Source organism: Sorex fumeus, unplaced genomic scaffold, assembly GCF_029834395.1.
Source record: "Sorex fumeus unplaced genomic scaffold, SorFum_2.1 ptg000130l, whole genome shotgun sequence".
Taxonomy (NCBI): Eukaryota; Metazoa; Chordata; class Mammalia; order Eulipotyphla; family Soricidae; genus Sorex; species Sorex fumeus.
Window position 1 is genome coordinate 588,825 of NW_026606187.1, and position 16,572 is coordinate 605,396.

General features: G+C 61.7%; 1 protein-coding gene across 2 annotated transcripts; it reads left to right on the forward strand.

Moving 5' to 3' along the window:
* Positions 1-992: 992 nt before the first annotated feature.
* ATP2A1 (ATPase sarcoplasmic/endoplasmic reticulum Ca2+ transporting 1) lies at positions 993-16,515 on the forward strand. 2 transcript variants are annotated; one of them, XM_056138856.1, is made up of 23 exons: positions 993-1,267; positions 1,543-1,560; positions 1,790-1,872; positions 3,008-3,112; positions 3,695-3,833; positions 5,388-5,468; positions 6,333-6,418; positions 6,554-6,851; positions 6,977-7,143; positions 9,176-9,264; positions 9,446-9,548; positions 9,911-10,042; positions 12,135-12,260; positions 12,522-12,740; positions 13,305-13,640; positions 13,778-13,998; positions 14,142-14,344; positions 14,488-14,573; positions 14,769-14,902; positions 15,492-15,609; positions 15,714-15,831; positions 16,026-16,068; positions 16,329-16,493. In XM_056138856.1, exons 1-22 carry the CDS (start codon positions 1,150-1,152, stop codon positions 16,028-16,030), a joined length of 2,985 nt encoding a protein of 994 aa, XP_055994831.1. In that variant the 5' UTR covers positions 993-1,149; the 3' UTR covers positions 16,031-16,068; positions 16,329-16,493. The 2 variants fall into 2 exon arrangements, with proteins under 2 accessions (XP_055994831.1, XP_055994829.1); XM_056138854.1 differs by lacking the exon at positions 16,026-16,068 and having other exon boundaries at positions 16,329-16,515.
* The last annotated feature ends 57 nt before the right edge of the window (positions 16,516-16,572 follow it).

A 16,572-nucleotide genomic window follows, 5' to 3' on the forward strand; every position in this document is an offset into this window, starting at 1 on the left:
GGCCAGCCCCCTGCTCCCCACCTATGGCTCCTCAGATGACCCCACATCCCCATTGCCCTAGTTTTCCCCAGACTGTCACATCCCTCCTCCCGACCCCTCCCAGTCCTGAGGTCCGGGACTGGTCCGATCTGACACCCCACTCCCCTCCTTAACTCCACGGCCTCCACGCCAGCTGCCAGCTGCCCTGCCATGAAGCCCCTTGGGTCAGAGCGCAGTGTGGGATGAAGGCACTCGGGGTGGCCCCTGCCCCATCCAGAAACACGTGTTCTTCCCTCTGTGCCATCAGCACGCTCTGCAGCCTCTGGTTACCTGACTGCCTGGCTAGTCCACCTGGGGGGTTCCCTGCTAGGGACGGGGTGCTGAAGGCGCCATGCCCTAAGGTTGAGTCGAGTGGGGGGCGGGGACGGGCAGGGCTGGCGCTCATGGCCAGAGCCTGGACACTAAAGCCCTTGTTGTGGGCAGTGGCAGCCCCTCCCAGGCTAGGGTTACCAGCTCAACCCTGTCCCTTTGGCCCTCTCCCTCCTGCTTTCCGGGGGGGTCCTCTAGAGTCCCTTTCTCTGCCCCCCAAAGGATGCTTCTTCCCCTCTTCACTCCCCTGAAGACTGGGGTAGCCCTGAGGCCTTTTCAGCAAGTCAGGGAAGAAGAGTCACGGGATGGAAAGAGGAGGCGAGACTAGACAGTGTGGCCGGGGCAAGGGACTGAGCGGGGAAGTCGAGGCACGGGCGCAGAGTCGGCAGAAGGCCGAAAGTGGAGGTTCTCCCTGCCCCCCCCCCAGGGCTGTGCCGGGGCCACCTTAGCTCCCCTCATGAGTGACATCTCAGGCTGCTGTCCCACTGTTCCCCTCTGTCAGCAGAAATATCTGTCCTGACCCCTCCTGCTGGAGTCTGGGCCAGCCAATCCCCGACCCCGGGGAGGGGGAGCCTGCCCCCACGTCTGCCTCTTAAGGACCAGCTGGGGGCCGCGGGGGTGGCGGCTGCTGCGGGGAAGGGGACGGGGTCAGAGTTCCGTGGCAGGAAGGAAAACCTTAGGGGGTAGGAGAGGACACCAGAGGCGCCCAAACAGGCAGGTGGGTACACTGAGGAAGGCCCCCCACGAGCGAGAGCCCCCAGAAGACACACACCCCCACCGGGCCCCCAGGAAGGAGGCGCGATGGAGGCGGCACACTCCAAGTCCACAGAGGAATGCCTGGCCTATTTTGGGGTGAGCGAGACCACAGGTCTCACCCCGGACCAAGTCAAGCGGCATCTGGAGAAATACGGCCCCAATGGTGAGTGTCTGAGGGGAGAGGCTCAGGGGCCTCTTGGCCCCCATAGGTCCCGCACAAAGGCGCAGGGGGCCCCCGGAGCAGGACCGGCACCCCAGGACTGTGGCGAGGAGGCTCCGGAGAGACCAGGGCCCCTGAGACCCAGTGATGGGGGTTGTTTCCGGGGTGACCTTGGTGACCCTCACATGCCCTTTCAGGCCTTCGCTGCAGAGTCGAGGGGTGGGGAGGCTGGAGAGACCCCAAATAAACGTGTTCTTCCCTTCTCTTTCCCTGCGCAGAGCTGCCCGCGGAGGAAGGTGAGTTCCCGAGTCCCTGCCTCCGCCCTACACGCTCCCAAGAGTTGGGGGGCCGGGCCAGGAGCCCCCAGGGTCGCCCTGAGACACCCGCCTGCAGCCCCAGAGGAGCCTGTGCCTGGACTCCGGGGGCTGGAACCTCAGCCCATGGCATCCCTGTCCCGGGCGGGAACTGGGGGCGCGCGGCCGGGGAACCCCTTCTGGACCTCCACCCGGCTGCCTCTCCCCGCAGGCAAGTCCCTGTGGGAGCTGGTGGTGGAGCAGTTCGAGGACCTGCTGGTGCGCATCCTTCTCCTGGCCGCCTGCATCTCCTTTGTAAGCGCGATGGGCAGCTGGCGGCGGGTGCGGGGATCCCCGAGTCCCTAACCCGGGGTCCCTATTCCAGGGAGCAGAGCGGAGGGAGGGAGGGAGAGCGCGCGGCTCGGGCCTCCTCCACACCCTGCAGCAGGTTTTATTTTAAGCTTTCAGGGTGTCCTCAGCCAAAACATGGGAGCTGAGCCACCCCCGCAACTGCAAGGGCTTCGAGGGCTGCTGGGGGCGGCGGGGAGGGGCGGCGCGCTCCACCAATCCCCGAGCAGCCCCGCGCCGATGCCCCGCCCCCCGGCGCTGATTGGCTGAGGCAAACACTCCTCCGAGAGGCGGGAAAGAGGTGCGGGTGGGTGCAGGTGGGCCCAGAGCCCTGGGCTGGCAACTCCACCCCCCAGCCCCCACACTCCCCCAGTGAGGGCTGGGTCTCCTGGGACCCCCACTTCACCCGCCTGGAGGACCTTCCCCTCTCATCTGGCCCAGCCCGGGCTCCCAGCCCCAGGACTGCATCTCGCACCCCTCTTTAAGGCCTGTCCTGGGGGGCTGCCGTCACCACGCCGGCCAGTGTCCACTCTGCATCTGGGTGGGTTTCGTTCCCCTCTTAGTCTGCGAGAAGACAAGGGACGCCCCTTGTCGTCCTGAGAGGGGACCGCAGTCCTGGGCATAGCTGTCAGGACCCTCCCCACGCACCCACCCCGCATGCCCCCCCTCCCGCCTCCCCAATTTGCTCCTTGACATTTGCCTGCGGCTGTTGCCCGGCAGTGGCGACAGCTGGGTGGGGTGTGGACAAGAGGCCCCGTAACCCTATCCCCCCCACTCTTGCCGCTCCCTCTTGAAACTGGAGCCTGAGCTGGGGGGGGGGGCAGGGAGAGCAGGGGGGCCCCACTGCCTGCAGAGACCATGGGGTTTCTAGCATGGCTGCTGTGGGGTGGGTGTGGCCATGGGCTTCCTTTACTATCTGAGTGACCTCCCGGCCAGCTCTCCCAGCTGAGCCCCTTCCCCTGAGGGTGCGGCAGAGGCTGTGCCAGCAGAATGTGGCAGTGCTCCACCACAGGGCCAGGCAGGCAGCGCCCCAGGTGCGCGGTCGCCTCTGCTCCTTCCCAGGTCCCTGGGGCTCACCTGCCATCCTCCCCTCACCCTCCAGGTGCTGGCCTGGTTTGAGGAAGGCGAAGAGACCATCACGGCCTTCGTGGAGCCCTTTGTCATCCTGCTGATCCTCATCGCCAACGCCATCGTCGGGGTCTGGCAGGTAAGCCCACGGCCACCCACGTCTCTCCCTGGCCCGGGACCTGCCTCTTCCTGACCCGTGGCTGCTTGGAAGAGGGACAGAGTGAGGGAGAGAGCAGGGACTGGTGTCCCCACTGGCCCCCATGGCTCTGTGCCTCTGGGAGAGTTCCCTCCTGCCTGGAGACTCGATTTCCGCCCTAGTCACCCTGCAGCTCCGAGCGGGGGTGCGGGGAGTGTGCCCCACCTGCGGCCGCCCAGCTCTGTTCTTCCCTCTGGGCCTGGCTTCCGGTCTCCTCTCCCCACGCCCTTACCTGTTCCCAGCCAGAGCGACCGTGCCCACGGCTCCCACCTCCCTCTTCCTCTCTGTGAAGTGCAGGGCCAGGGCCAGGCTGAGCTCCAACCCCAAATCTTGCACGTGCTCTGAAATGCCTGCCCGGCCCCCACAGCCCTCAGGAGGAATTTGTCTTTTCCCCTGTACTGGGAGCTCGAGTCCCCCGCCCCACCCCCGTGCTGACCCCCTTTCTCCCAGGATACTGGCTCCTCTGTCTCTGCAGCCCCCCCTTCCCCCCAGTAAGCCCCGTCCTGCTCCTCCCCTACCCCCCAGGAGCGGAACGCGGAGAACGCCATCGAGGCGCTGAAGGAGTATGAGCCTGAGATGGGGAAGGTGTACCGGGCTGACCGCAAGTCCGTGCAGAGGATCAAGGCGCGGGACATTGTCCCTGGGGACATCGTGGAGGTGGCTGGTGAGTGGCGGGGCTGGGGGCCGGGCACGTGGTGTCTGTCGGGGATGCAGCCCGGCACCCAGGAGGGAGCCGTCGTCGCTTCTTCCCAGACTCCTCGGGGGTCACCTCAGGGCACCCCGGCCCTGGCACCTGCTCCCAGGCCGAGCGTCAGCAGGAACAGCCAGTCCTGTCCCTGAGGCCCCGGGCGGACCCCCTGCACCCTCCTCTCGGCCGCACTTGTGACAGGTGGACAGCAGTCCCTGCCAATGACCCCGTCCCCACCCCCTCCAGGCCGCCACCGCGCTCCCCCCGCCCCCCCAGCTTGGTCAACTCTAAGTCTTGACCTCCCGGTGCCCTTGGGGCCTCAAAGGGGAAAGAGTGAGGGGGGAAGGGAGGAGGGGGGCCGAAGGCTGGCGCCCCCGGCCATGTAAGGGAAACTCAGGCGGGAGCCGAGAGCACGGGACCGGCGGGAGGGGGGTCCAAGGAGGGCCCCGCCTCCCGGGACACCTAATGCCGCGGGCAGCTAAGATGACTGGGATTCTGCCCCCTTCAGCAGTTTCATATTTGCCCTGCACAGGCCTTCCCACGTCTCCAGCCCTGGCACAGGGGAGCGATCCTCTCTAGGCGCAGTTCCCTCCTCAGACGCCCAAGCCACCGCCCGGGCGCTGGGGACAGGCAGGGAGGGCTGGCTGAGACCCGCCTCACCTCGGCGTCTTGCTGAGGCCATGAGTATCTCTAGCCTGGGGGCCAGTAGCCCCAGACCCCTACTTCCCAGAAGCCTGTTGCAGGACCAGCCAGGAGCCCAGGCAGACACAGGCCCTGGCCGCGGGTTCGGCCTCCCCCTGGGTCTCTGACCCCATGGGTGCTCCCTGAGCCCCCACGCCGCCCTCTTAGCGGTGCCTCTCCCTCTGCGCCTGCTCTCCCAGCCCAGGGCTGCGCGTCCCCCTCCTCTGCTGCCCGGCAACCCACTGACCCCAGTGACCTCTGCTCCCCTCAGATGCAGGGGTCCAGGCATGGCAGGTTTCCGCCTTGCACCCGTGACCTCTGTCCCTGTCTCTCCAGGCCACTTCTCATCTCCTGGTCTCGCTCTCTCCAGCCCCTGCCCGTCTGGCCAATGACTCTTGCTGCCCGCCGGGTCTTCCCCGGCCGCCCCCTCCTCCTCCGGCAGCCTGTCCCCCTTCCTCGTGTTCTCCGTGCGACTCCATGCCCAGCCCGTGGGGATGGGCAGATGCCGGCTGCTGGGTCCTTTCATGGGGGTCGAGCTCCGGGGGCAGAGAAGCACCCAACCCAGGCCAGAACCCAGCTGGCAGGCCAAGTGCCGGCACAGCGGGATGGCGTCTGCCCCGCGTGTGGCTGACCCAGGTTCCACCCTTGGTGCCCCATATGTGCACCAAGAGTGACCCCCGAGTGCAGAGCCGGGAAGAAGCCCCGAGCACGGCCGGGGGCGGCTCCAAATCCAAAACAACCCAAGCCAAGTAGGACCAGCCGAAGAGGGCGAAGCTCAGGGGCTGCCACCCGCCCACCCGAGGAGGGAAGACTCGGCCCTCCTGTCACTCTGCTCCGCTCTCTCCACAGTGGGGGACAAAGTCCCTGCTGACATCCGGATCCTGTCCATCAAGTCCACCACCCTCCGCGTGGACCAGTCCATCCTGACAGGTGTGTGGCCTGGGTGCGGGGGTGCAGGGGGAGGCGCGGAGCAGATTCGGGGGTGCAGCCCCATCCAATAGGTGGAGGAGAAGGCGCCCTGGAGCTGGGGCGGGGGACAGGGACCAGCCCCGCAGGACTCACGCGCCTGAAACTCTGGGGGTCCCGGGAGAGGTGCGCAGTTGACACCCGTTCTCCGGGTGTCACCTCACCCCTCCCCCGAGGTCATGCTGTCTGGGCCCTCACGTGGAGAACCACCATATCTCCTCCAAGGTCCCTAGTGAGGAACTGGAAATTTTATTTTATTTTATTTAATCGCATATTTTTCCTTTTGGGCCACACCCAGTGATGTTCAGGAGATACTCCTGGCCCTGCACTCAGGAATTACTCCTGGCAGTACTCAGGGAACCATAGGGGATGCTGGGGATTGAACCCAGGCCGGCCACATGCAAGGCAAACGCCCTCCCCCCTGCACTATCGCTCCAGCCCCAAGGAACTGGAAATTCTAGAGCAAAGTGAAGGTCTGGCTGGCTGAGCCCCCAGGTCCCCCCAGTGAGGATGGAGTCGCAGACTAGGGCCTCCCAACCATGTTTGTCTGTGGTCAGTGGTTAGGGCCCATCCCTGACCTCAGCAGCACCTGCGCTGTTCCGTAGCGGGCTCATGCATGTTCTGGGCCCACTGAGGCTGCCACCAGCTGAGGCAGCAGGTCCAGATGGGCCCGGGCGCTGCTAGGGCTTTCTCCCCTCAGCCCATGGGACCCCATGGAAGCAGAAGCTTCCGGTGGCTTCTTCCAGAGCCTGGACTTCTGCAGGGAGGGCTTGAGGCTGGGAAGCAGAGAACATGACATCACTAAGGTGCCGGGTCCTCTCTGCACAGGTGAGTCTGTCTCTGTCATCAAGCACACAGACCCCGTCCCCGACCCCCGCGCCGTCAACCAGGACAAGAAGAACATGCTCTTCTCGGTGAGCTGCGGGGCCAGCCAGAGGCACGTGGGCCACTGCTCTGGGTGCTCAGGGCCTGAGGGTCCACGAGGTAGGGTGTGGCCAGCACCAGGGGGCCCCCTCCATGCATTCCCTTGCCTCCTCTGCCCTGTCCAGGGCACCAACATCGCAGCCGGCAAGGCCTTGGGCATTGTGGCCACCACGGGCGTGAGCACCGAGATCGGCAAGATCCGTGACCAGATGGCCGCCACGGAGCAGGACAAGACCCCTCTGCAGCAGAAGCTGGACGAGTTTGGCGAGCAGCTGTCCAAGGTCATCTCCCTCATCTGCGTGGCCGTCTGGCTCATCAACATCGGCCACTTCAACGACCCTGTGCATGGGGGCTCCTGGTTCCGAGGCGCCATCTACTACTTTAAGATTGCCGTGGCCCTGGCTGTGGCTGCGATCCCGGAAGGTAGGCTGCCCACCCTCTCTGCCTTGCCTCAGCTCATCGGTCCAGAAGGTTTCGAGGGAGGCAACACGCATAGCGCGAGGAGACCATGATCCAGCCTCGCTCATCCCCGATCTGCGTCCGCACAGGTCTTCCTGCCGTCATCACCACCTGCCTGGCCTTGGGTACCCGCCGGATGGCGAAGAAGAATGCCATTGTCAGGAGCTTGCCCTCCGTCGAGACTCTGGGCTGCACCTCCGTCATCTGCTCGGACAAGACGGGCACCCTCACCACCAACCAGATGTCTGTGTGCAAGGTGAGGGACCCCGCAGAGGGGGTGACCACTTTCTTCCGACACCCCACTGGGTTCAGGCAATGCCCAAGAGGGCAGAGAGGGTGCCATCCTCCCAGTTATGAGAGGGCTGCCTGTGGCAGTAGGCCTGGTGGGCAGTGCCCAGGGGGACAGCCACTGCTCAGTGACTAAGTCACGGAGATGAGTCGTGAACCCTTGTGTGAGCACACACCTCGTGTCCCCTAGGGGGTTGCCCACCAAGTCCCATAGCGTTTCTGAGCCCAGGTTCCTCGTCTCTGTGCCCAGTGCACTCACTGGCTGTTGGGACTGTTGTGAGGCCATAGCGTTTTAGTTTTAGTTTTGCTTTTTGGCTTTTGGGCCGCACCTGGCGGTACTCAGGGCTTACTCCTGTGTCTGTGCTCAGGCATCACTCCTGGCAGGCCCAGGGGACCATATGGGGTGCCAGGATCAAGCCCAGGTTGGCAGTTTATAAGGCAAGTGTTGTATCTGCTGTTCTAGTCCTCTGGGCACAGAGAGAATTTTATTTATTAGTGTTTTAGTTTTTGAGTTTGGGGCCATATCCGGAGGTGCTCAGGGCTTAGTCCTGACTCTGTGCTGAGGGATCACTCCTGGCAGGGCTTGAGGAACCATTTGGGTTACCAAAGATTGAGCACATGCAAGGCCAGCGCCCTAACCATTGTAGCACTCTCTCCAGCCCTCCCGGCCTAGTATTTTAAATAAAGCGCATAGGATACTGCTTTAAAAATGCACTGAAGGAGCTGGAGTGATAGCACAGCAGGTAGGGCGCTTGCCTTGCCCGTGGCCAACCTGGGTTCGATTCCCAGCATCCCGTTTGGTCCCCCAAGCACCCCCAGGAGTTATTCCTGAGTGCAGAGCCAGGAGTAACCCCTGAGCATCGCTGGGTGTGACCCAAAAAGCAAAAACAAAAAAAAAATGCACTGAAGGTGGGAGAGTTATCTCAATAGGCTGAGCACATACAGCAACCTCAGCCCCCCACAGTTCTCTGAACACCGCTCCCAACCCCCAGCTCTGCCAGGTGTGACCCAAATAATCCTACCCCCCCAAAATACCCCAAGTCTTTGAATAAAATACAGTTTGGGGCCGGAGCAATAGTACAGCAGGTAGAGCACTTGCCCTGGGTTTAATCCCCAGCATTGAAAAACGAACCCCAAAATTCACTGTTTTGTTTTTTAATTAATTTTCTGTTTTGTTTTGGGGTTACCCCTGACAATACTCAGAGCTTACTCCTGCCTCTGAAGTCATGACTCACTCCTGGCAGTGATGGGGGGACCAGATAGGAGTCTGGGGATTGAATCTGGGTCAGCAATGTGCAAGGCAAACACCCTATCCCCTGTGCTATGTCTCCGGCCCCCTTTTTATTTATTTATTTATTTTGAATCAGCATGAACTACAAAGTTACAAAGTTACTCATGATTGGGTTTCAGGCTTATGATGCCCCAACGCCTATCCCTTCCCCAGTGGCCCCACTGGCCCTCCCATCCCCGCCCGCCTCTTGGCACACACTGTTTTCCTTCTGGCGCTGTGACTTACAGTCCTGTTGCTGACAGGTCTCATGCATGTCACTTTACCTCCTTGTCACACCCAGTCCTCATGCAGAGTACCACTTCCCTTAATTTTTTTTTTTGGAGGGGAGGGGCAGGGCACACTCCTAGCTCTGTACTCAGGGGACCATATGGAGTGCCAGGGACCGAACCCGGTCAGCCACGTGCAAGGCCAACACCCAACATGCTCTCCAGTCGCTCCGGCCCCCCTCTATTTTATTTCTATATTTTGCAACGTGGGGGTCAAACCCAGGGCCTCCCCCATGCAGGTTTGTGCCCCCCTGTGAGCCCCGTCCCTGGCCCCCATTCCTCAGGACCTCTAACGCCCAACATGGGGAACGGGGACAAGGGACTTGGGGTGGAAGAGCTGGGAGGAAAATGAAAGGAGCGAGGAGGAGGTTGGGAGAGGGGCTGGACGGAGGGGACATTGGCGCTGGGGCCCCAGATAGACAGCTGCACCCTCTGTCCCCCAGATGTTCATCATCGACAAGGTGGAAGGTGACTCCTGTGTCCTGAACGAGTTTTCCATCACGGGCTCAACATACGCTCCCGAAGGAGAGGTGTAAGTGCTTGCGGCCCCTCGTGCCCACCACGCCCGGGGCCACCTCTGGTTTTATCATCCTTCTCCTCTGCTTCCTGCACCCCCCTGCCCTGGGCCTCGCCGCTTTCCCCAGGCTCTCTGCATCTCACCCCTGTTCTTCTCTACCTGTCTCTCTCCGCCCTCCCTCCCCACTTGCTGCCAGCATGAAGAATGATAAGCCAGTCCGGGCAGGGCAGTATGACGGGCTGGTGGAGCTGGCCACCATCTGTGCCCTCTGCAATGACTCTTCCCTGGACTTCAATGAGGTAACCTGGTCACCTGCCACGAGGAAGCACCAGCCTCTGGCCAGGCCTCTCCCCGGGCCACAGAGAAGGGGCTCCAGCGGGGAGGGGTCCCATGTTCCACATCCTCAACTGGGTGACACCTTCCCATTCTCAGTTGGGGGGCTGCAGTGCTCACTCCTGGGGGAGACCTGGGTTTGATCCCCAGCTCTGCAAGGCCTCCAACACCAAGCCAGCGGTCGCCCTTGAACCCGACTGGGAGTGACCCAAACCCCTCCCCCCAAAAAACCAGAATACTCTTTCAGATTGCAAAGGGGGTCATGCAGGTGGATACAAGGTCTGAGGTGCCGGCACCCAAGTCCCTCCCCCTTCTTTCTGCTTTTCAGGCCAAAGGTGTCTATGAGAAGGTGGGTGAGGCCACCGAGACGGCCCTCACCACCCTGGTGGAGAAGATGAACGTCTTCAACACGGAAGTGAGGAGCCTGTCCAAGGTGGAGCGAGCCAACGCGTGCAACTCAGTGAGTCTGGGGGCTCCCTCCCTGGCCCTTCACCCGGGAAACCCAGGAGGCCGAGGCCTCAGCAGGACCCCGCACAGCACTGAGGTCTCCCTACAGCTTTCCTGTCTGTCTGGTTTTGGCGATGCTGGGGATCGAACCCCAGGCCTTGCACATGTGATGTGTGTGCTGGCCTGTCAAGTTCTTTGGCCAGACCGGTTTGCACAGGATGTGTGCTCCAGTTGCCCTACTTTGGGCATCCAGGCTGCCACCTCCTTGATGAATCGACATTACTTCCTCTTTTGTGTCCCGGGCTGCGAGCAGCCACCTCAGATGCCCATCCTGGGGCAGCCTGGTCCCCACTGTTACTCTTTGGTCTCTTGCAGAAACTTGCTTATGTTCGGTCTCAGGCCTGACTTAGAATTTGGGAAATAGGGGTTCAGAGAGCTAGTCTAGCTGGTAAGGCGCTTTTCTCACACATGGTCAACCCTGGTTTGATGCCCAGCACTGCATATGGTGCCCTGAGCCCCGCCTGGAATGCTCTCTTGGGCACAGAGCCAGGGTGTGATCCAAAAACCAACAAAAAGTAGAATTTGGGAAATAGGACTCTTGTTTATTCCTCTGATTCCAGATGAACAGGACCGATTCTCTCTCTCTCTCTCTCTCTCTCTCTCTCTCTCTCTCTCTCTCTCTGTTTCATTATGTTGGGCCACACCCAGCAGTGCTCAGAGATCACTCCTGACTCTGTACTCAGGAATTACTCCTGGCAGTGCTCAGGGACCATATGGGATGCTGGAAATTGAGCCTGGGTCGGCCTCATGCAAGGCAAATGCCCTCCTGCTGAACTATGGTTCCGGTCCAGGTCCAGTTCTCTTACATTGTGATTTTTTTTACTTGCTTTTACCATTTATTGAACGTCCTTATTGACTCCCTTTGGGATGTGATGTTCCCCCACCACTCTCATTCTTGCTTTTGAAAATGTATTTTCAAGATCCTCATTGCTGCTTTTTTTTTTCTTTTTGGGTCACACCAGTGATGCACAGGGTTACTCCTGGCTCTGCACTCAGGAATCACTCCTGGCGGTGCGTGGGGGACCATATGGGATGCTGGGAATCGAACCCGTACCGACCGCGTGCAAGGCAAACGCCTTACCCGCTGTACTATTGCTCCAGCCCCGCTGCTTGTTTTTAATATAATAAAAATAACGAGGGGCTGGAGAGAGAGCACAGTAGGTAAGATGCTGGCCTTGCATGCCCCGACCCTGGGGAACAGCCAGGAGAGATCCTGGAGTGCAGCACCAGGAGTAAACCTTGAGCACCAACGGGTGTGGCTCAGAAAATAAAAACAAAACAACAACCAAAAAAAAAAAAGAGAGAGAAAACAATCTAGATACCTGTCAATGAGGATTTACCTTAAAAACTTGCTACTGAGGGCGGGAGCCATAGGACAGTAGCAGACTGCTTCTGGGTCTGGACGGGCCGCGGCCAGTTCCATGTAAATGAAGCCCAGGAGGAGCCCTTCATGATCCCTCTGGGTGCCTGTCTGAGCTCAGCTGCCGTTGTCCAATCATGGACCACTTGGGGATTCAGACGGGGAACAGTTTCCCCTACTCCTGGCCATCCTGGTTCTACTCTGCTTTGTTTCTGTGAAGTGGGACGTTTTTATTCAGGGAATATGAGGGGGGAGGAAGCGGCCAAGAGCACAAACCTTCTGCAGTGGAGAGGGAGCGAGCCTTGGTGCCCTCTAGTGGAGAGGAAAGCGCCTCACCCCTGCTTTATTTATGGGACCGAGTTGTGAGTTGTTAGGGGGGGGGGGTCTTAGCCCACATCCAGCGATACTTGAAGGGGTCAGTCCTCAGTGCTGGGGAGTGCGCTCCCAGCAGGGCTCAGGGCTCCATGCGGCATGTTCAAATCCAGGGCTTCTGTGTGTAAGCCCCGTGCTCTGCCCCCTGAGGACCTCCCCAGCCCTCTGGGACGCGGGACCCAAGGAGGCTGAAGCAGCAGTGGCCACAGCTGTGGGGCCAGGCTGGGCTGTTTCTGCCTTGCACTGGGCTGCTCTGAGCCTCGGGAACTCTGCTGGACAGGATAGGGTCTGAGATGCTGCCGTGTCCCCCCAGGTGATCCGCCAGCTGATGAAGAAGGAATTCACCCTGGAGTTTTCCCGTGACCGCAAATCCATGTCTGTCTACTGCTCCCCTGCCAAGTCCTCCCGGACCGTTGTGGGCAACAAGATGTTTGTCAAGGTCAGAAAGCGGTGCTCCAGGGCTGGAGCGATAGCACAGTGGGTAGGGCATTTGCCTTGCACATGGCCGACCCGGGTTCGATTCCCAGCCTCCCATATGGTCCCCTGAGCACCGCCAGGAGTGATTCCTGAGTGCAGAGCCAGGAGTAACCCCTGTGCATCGCCGGGTGTCACCCAAAAAGAAAAAAAAAGCGGTGCTCCCTGTCCCCAAGCCCATCTCTCCCTGCCGTGGCAGTGCTCTGATGGCGCCTCTGCTTCCTAGGGTGCCCCCGAGGGGGTCATTGACCGCTGCAACTACGTGAGGGTCGGCACCACCCGTGTGCCCATGACGGGGCCTGCAAAGGACAAGATCATGTCTGTGATCAAGGAGTGGGGGACCGGCCGCGACACTCTGCGCTGTCTGGCCCTTGCCACTCGGGACACCCCCCCAAAGCGTGAGGAGCTGATTCTGGATGACTCTGCCCGCTTCATGGAGTACGAGGTGGGTGACCGTAGCCTCAGGATGCGGCCCCCGCTGGCCCAGTGTTACTTTGCATGTGACGGTCACCAGGGCTGGACCGTGGAGTGACGGGTTTAGCTGAGGAGCCACCGTCCAGCTCCCTGGGCTCATTCTGGTGGGGGGTCACCTGGTGCGTCAGTGTGGGGGGCAGTGTAGCAACTGCCCCTCACTGGGAGTGACCAGCACTCAGGGTCCCCAGAGGGCATCACCCCGCACGGACCATGTCCCCCCATCTCTCAGAGGGCGCCACTCTGCATGAACCCTTGTCCCTCCATCTCCCAGAGGGAGTCACCCCAGAGGTAATGTAGGTTTGCTCAGTTGTAGAGCAAGTGGCCCCTAAGAGCAGACAACAGCTTCCTAACTTCTGCTGGAGTTCTGGAAGGGTCCCTCTGCCCCTCAGATGGTGTGAGACCCCCATCCCCTCCCTGAAGTCCCCTGTCCTGCAGAGCTTTCAGCGCCAGCTCAGCCCCCCGCCCCAAGTCCCTTGCTTCAGAGCCCCGCGGTATCGACTCTGTCTGTGACCTGCTGCCCGCCCTGCCCCTGCAGACGGACCTGACCTTCGTGGGCGTGGTGGGGATGCTGGACCCGCCCCGCAAAGAGGTGACCGGCTCCATCCAGCTGTGCCGCGACGCCGGCATCCGGGTGATCATGATCACCGGAGACAACAAGGGCACGGCCATCGCCATCTGCCGGCGCATTGGCATCTTCGGGGAGAACGAGGAGGTGACAGACCGTGCCTACACGGGCCGTGAGTTCGACGACCTGCCCCTGGGGGAGCAGCGGGACGCCTGCCGCCGCGCCTGCTGCTTCGCCCGCGTGGAGCCCTCGCACAAGTCCAAGATCGTGGAGTTCCTGCAGTCCTTCGACGAGATCACGGCCATGGTAGGGGCGCTGGGCATGCACGCGTGGGGGGCTTCTTCCTGTCCCTCCCCCTGCGGTCATCAGGAGCCCCCCGGGGTCACACCTGGGGCCACCCCGTGAGGGGCCGGTCCCTGCACTGACCCACACCCTCCACCCAGACCGGAGACGGCGTCAATGATGCCCCCGCCCTGAAGAAGGCCGAGATCGGCATTGCCATGGGCTCGGGCACCGCCGTGGCCAAGACGGCCTCTGAGATGGTGCTGGCAGACGACAATTTCTCCACCATCGTGGCGGCCGTGGAGGAGGGCCGCGCCATCTACAACAACATGAAGCAGTTCATCCGCTACCTCATCTCCTCCAACGTGGGCGAGGTGGTGTGGTGAGCAGCGGGATGGGATGCAGGGGGTGGGGGTGGGGCAGGAGGACAAGGGTGTGGCACACGGGTAGGGGAGGCTGGGGTGTAGGGTGCAGGAGGGCGGGGGTGTGTCACACGCCTGGGGCGTGACCACCTCCTTCCCGCAGCATCTTCCTGACAGCCGCCCTGGGGCTGCCCGAGGCCCTGATCCCAGTGCAGCTGCTGTGGGTGAACCTGGTGACCGATGGGCTCCCGGCCACAGCCCTGGGCTTCAACCCCCCCGACCTGGACATCATGGACCGCCCCCCCCGGAGCCCCAAGGAGCCCCTCATCAGTGGCTGGCTCTTCTTCCGCTACATGGCCATTGGGGGTGAGCAGAGTGGGCCCTGGCAACCCCTCCAGAAGGCTCCCCCCACGCGCCTCCTGCCCCCTCTGGCCACCCCCAGGCCTCTTGCCCAGTGGGTCCCTGAGGCTCCTCCCGTTCCTGACACCAACTTCTGCTTGTGTCCCCAGGCTATGTGGGGGCAGCCACAGTCGGGGCAGCCGCCTGGTGGTTCTTGTACGCCGAGGATGGGCCACACGTCTCCTACAACCAGCTGGTAGGGATCACGGAGGAGTGGGAGAAGGGGCAGCAGGGTAGGGCGGGGGCTGCTGGTAGGGAGCACGGAGGAGTGGGAGAAGGGGCAGCAGGGTAGGGCGGGGGCTGCTGGTAGGGAGCACGGAGGAGTGGGAGAAGGGGCAGCAGGGTAGGGCGGGGGCTGCTCGGGACCCCATTTCCTCTCCCTTCCCCGCAGACTCACTTCATGCAGTGCAACGAGGAAAACCCCGAATTCGAGGGTCTGGACTGTGAGATCTTTGAGGCCCCTGAGCCCATGACGATGGCCTTGTCTGTACTGGTCACCATTGAGATGTGCAATGCTCTCAACAGGTGGGTCTGCGTGTCCCCCCACATATGTCCACGCACACACATGTCCACATGCCCACACTGCACACACACACACACCTACACATGCACACACATGTGCTGTATGCACACCCACATTCAGTGCACACATGTACACAAGTATATGCAACACATGACATGCGCAAGGTCATGTACACATACGCACCAACATATATGTACACATATGTGCACACACGTATACCTGTATACATACAGTATGTGTGCACACGTTCACATACACCTATGCAGTATACATCTGTACGTGGAACACTGTATACACAGTACACCTACACACGTACTGTGAGTACTCATATGTGACCTTCATATACATGCATGACAGATATACATGTGTCCCACATAACACACACATGTACTTACCCATGTGCACTGCCTACTTCCACGAACACCTATTCATGCATGTACGTGTACACCTGCCCGTATGTGCCTGCAGATGCACCTCTGCACCTCAACATGCCTCACGTACACTCGCACACAGACGCATGACCTCCACACGCCCCCCCCAACCCCTTTGCATGCTGAGGCATTGCTGCCCGTGTTCCCCCCCACCCCGCAGCCTGTCAGAGAACCAGTCCCTCATGAGGATGCCACCCTGGGTGAACATCTGGCTGCTGGGCTCCATCTGCCTCTCCATGTCCCTTCACTTCCTCATCCTCTACGTCGACCCTCTGCCCGTGAGTCTCCTTCCAGCAGGGGGGAACCCCCTGGGAGCCTGGGCGCAGGTGGAGACAGGTGGGGACAGAGCCGGGGCCTCACCGCCCCTGCCTGTCCCTCCCAGATGATCTTCAAGCTCCGGGCCCTGGACATGAACCAGTGGATCATGGTTCTCAAGATCTCCTTGCCAGTCATCGGGCTGGACGAACTCCTCAAGTTCATTGCCCGGAACTATCTTGAGGGTAAGCCGCGCCCCTCCCCTGCCCCCGGCCCCTGGGCTGGGACAGCCCCGTTCCCGCGCTGCGAAGGCAGGCGCCTGCCCCTTTCTTTGCAGGTAGGGGTGCCCTCAGGCCCCCGGCAGCCTCCCCCAGCCTGGCCCGGGTGCACGGGCCGGGCCTGTCCTGGGTAACGGCTCTCTCTGTCCTCTCTGGCACAGGGTAACTGTTTCCCCCTCCTCCACCTCTTTCACCGAGTCACAGGTATCGCGCCCCGCGCCCTGCGCCCCTGCTGCTGCGCCTGCCCGCCCTGTCCCCGCGCCCGGGGTCGCCCGCGCTTGCCCCCGCCGCTGGCTCCTCTGGGTGCGCTGCGTTGCGCTGCGCTGTCTGCCGGGGCTGGGTTGCCACACGGGGCTGGGTGGGCTGGGCGCCAGGTGAGTATGGGGGTGCTGCTGCGGGGGACAGCAGCCGGGCACTCTGCCTGCCCTCTGCGCGGCCCCGCCTCACCCCCTTCCTCCTTGCAGATCCAGAAGACGAGAGAAGGAAGTGAGCAGTCCTTCTGCCCTTCAGCCAAACTGTGGCCCAGATCCCGTCCCTCCACTCCCGACGTTCTTCTGTTTATACACCCCCACCCCCCTCTCCCAGCGCACCCCTCCCTGGCCTCTTAGAACCCCCTCCCTGCCCCCAACCCCATGGGGCTTGCAGGCACAGGCGACTGTTGAGCTGAGATGCTTATTTATTGAAAATAAATGACAGGAAAGTCTGGCC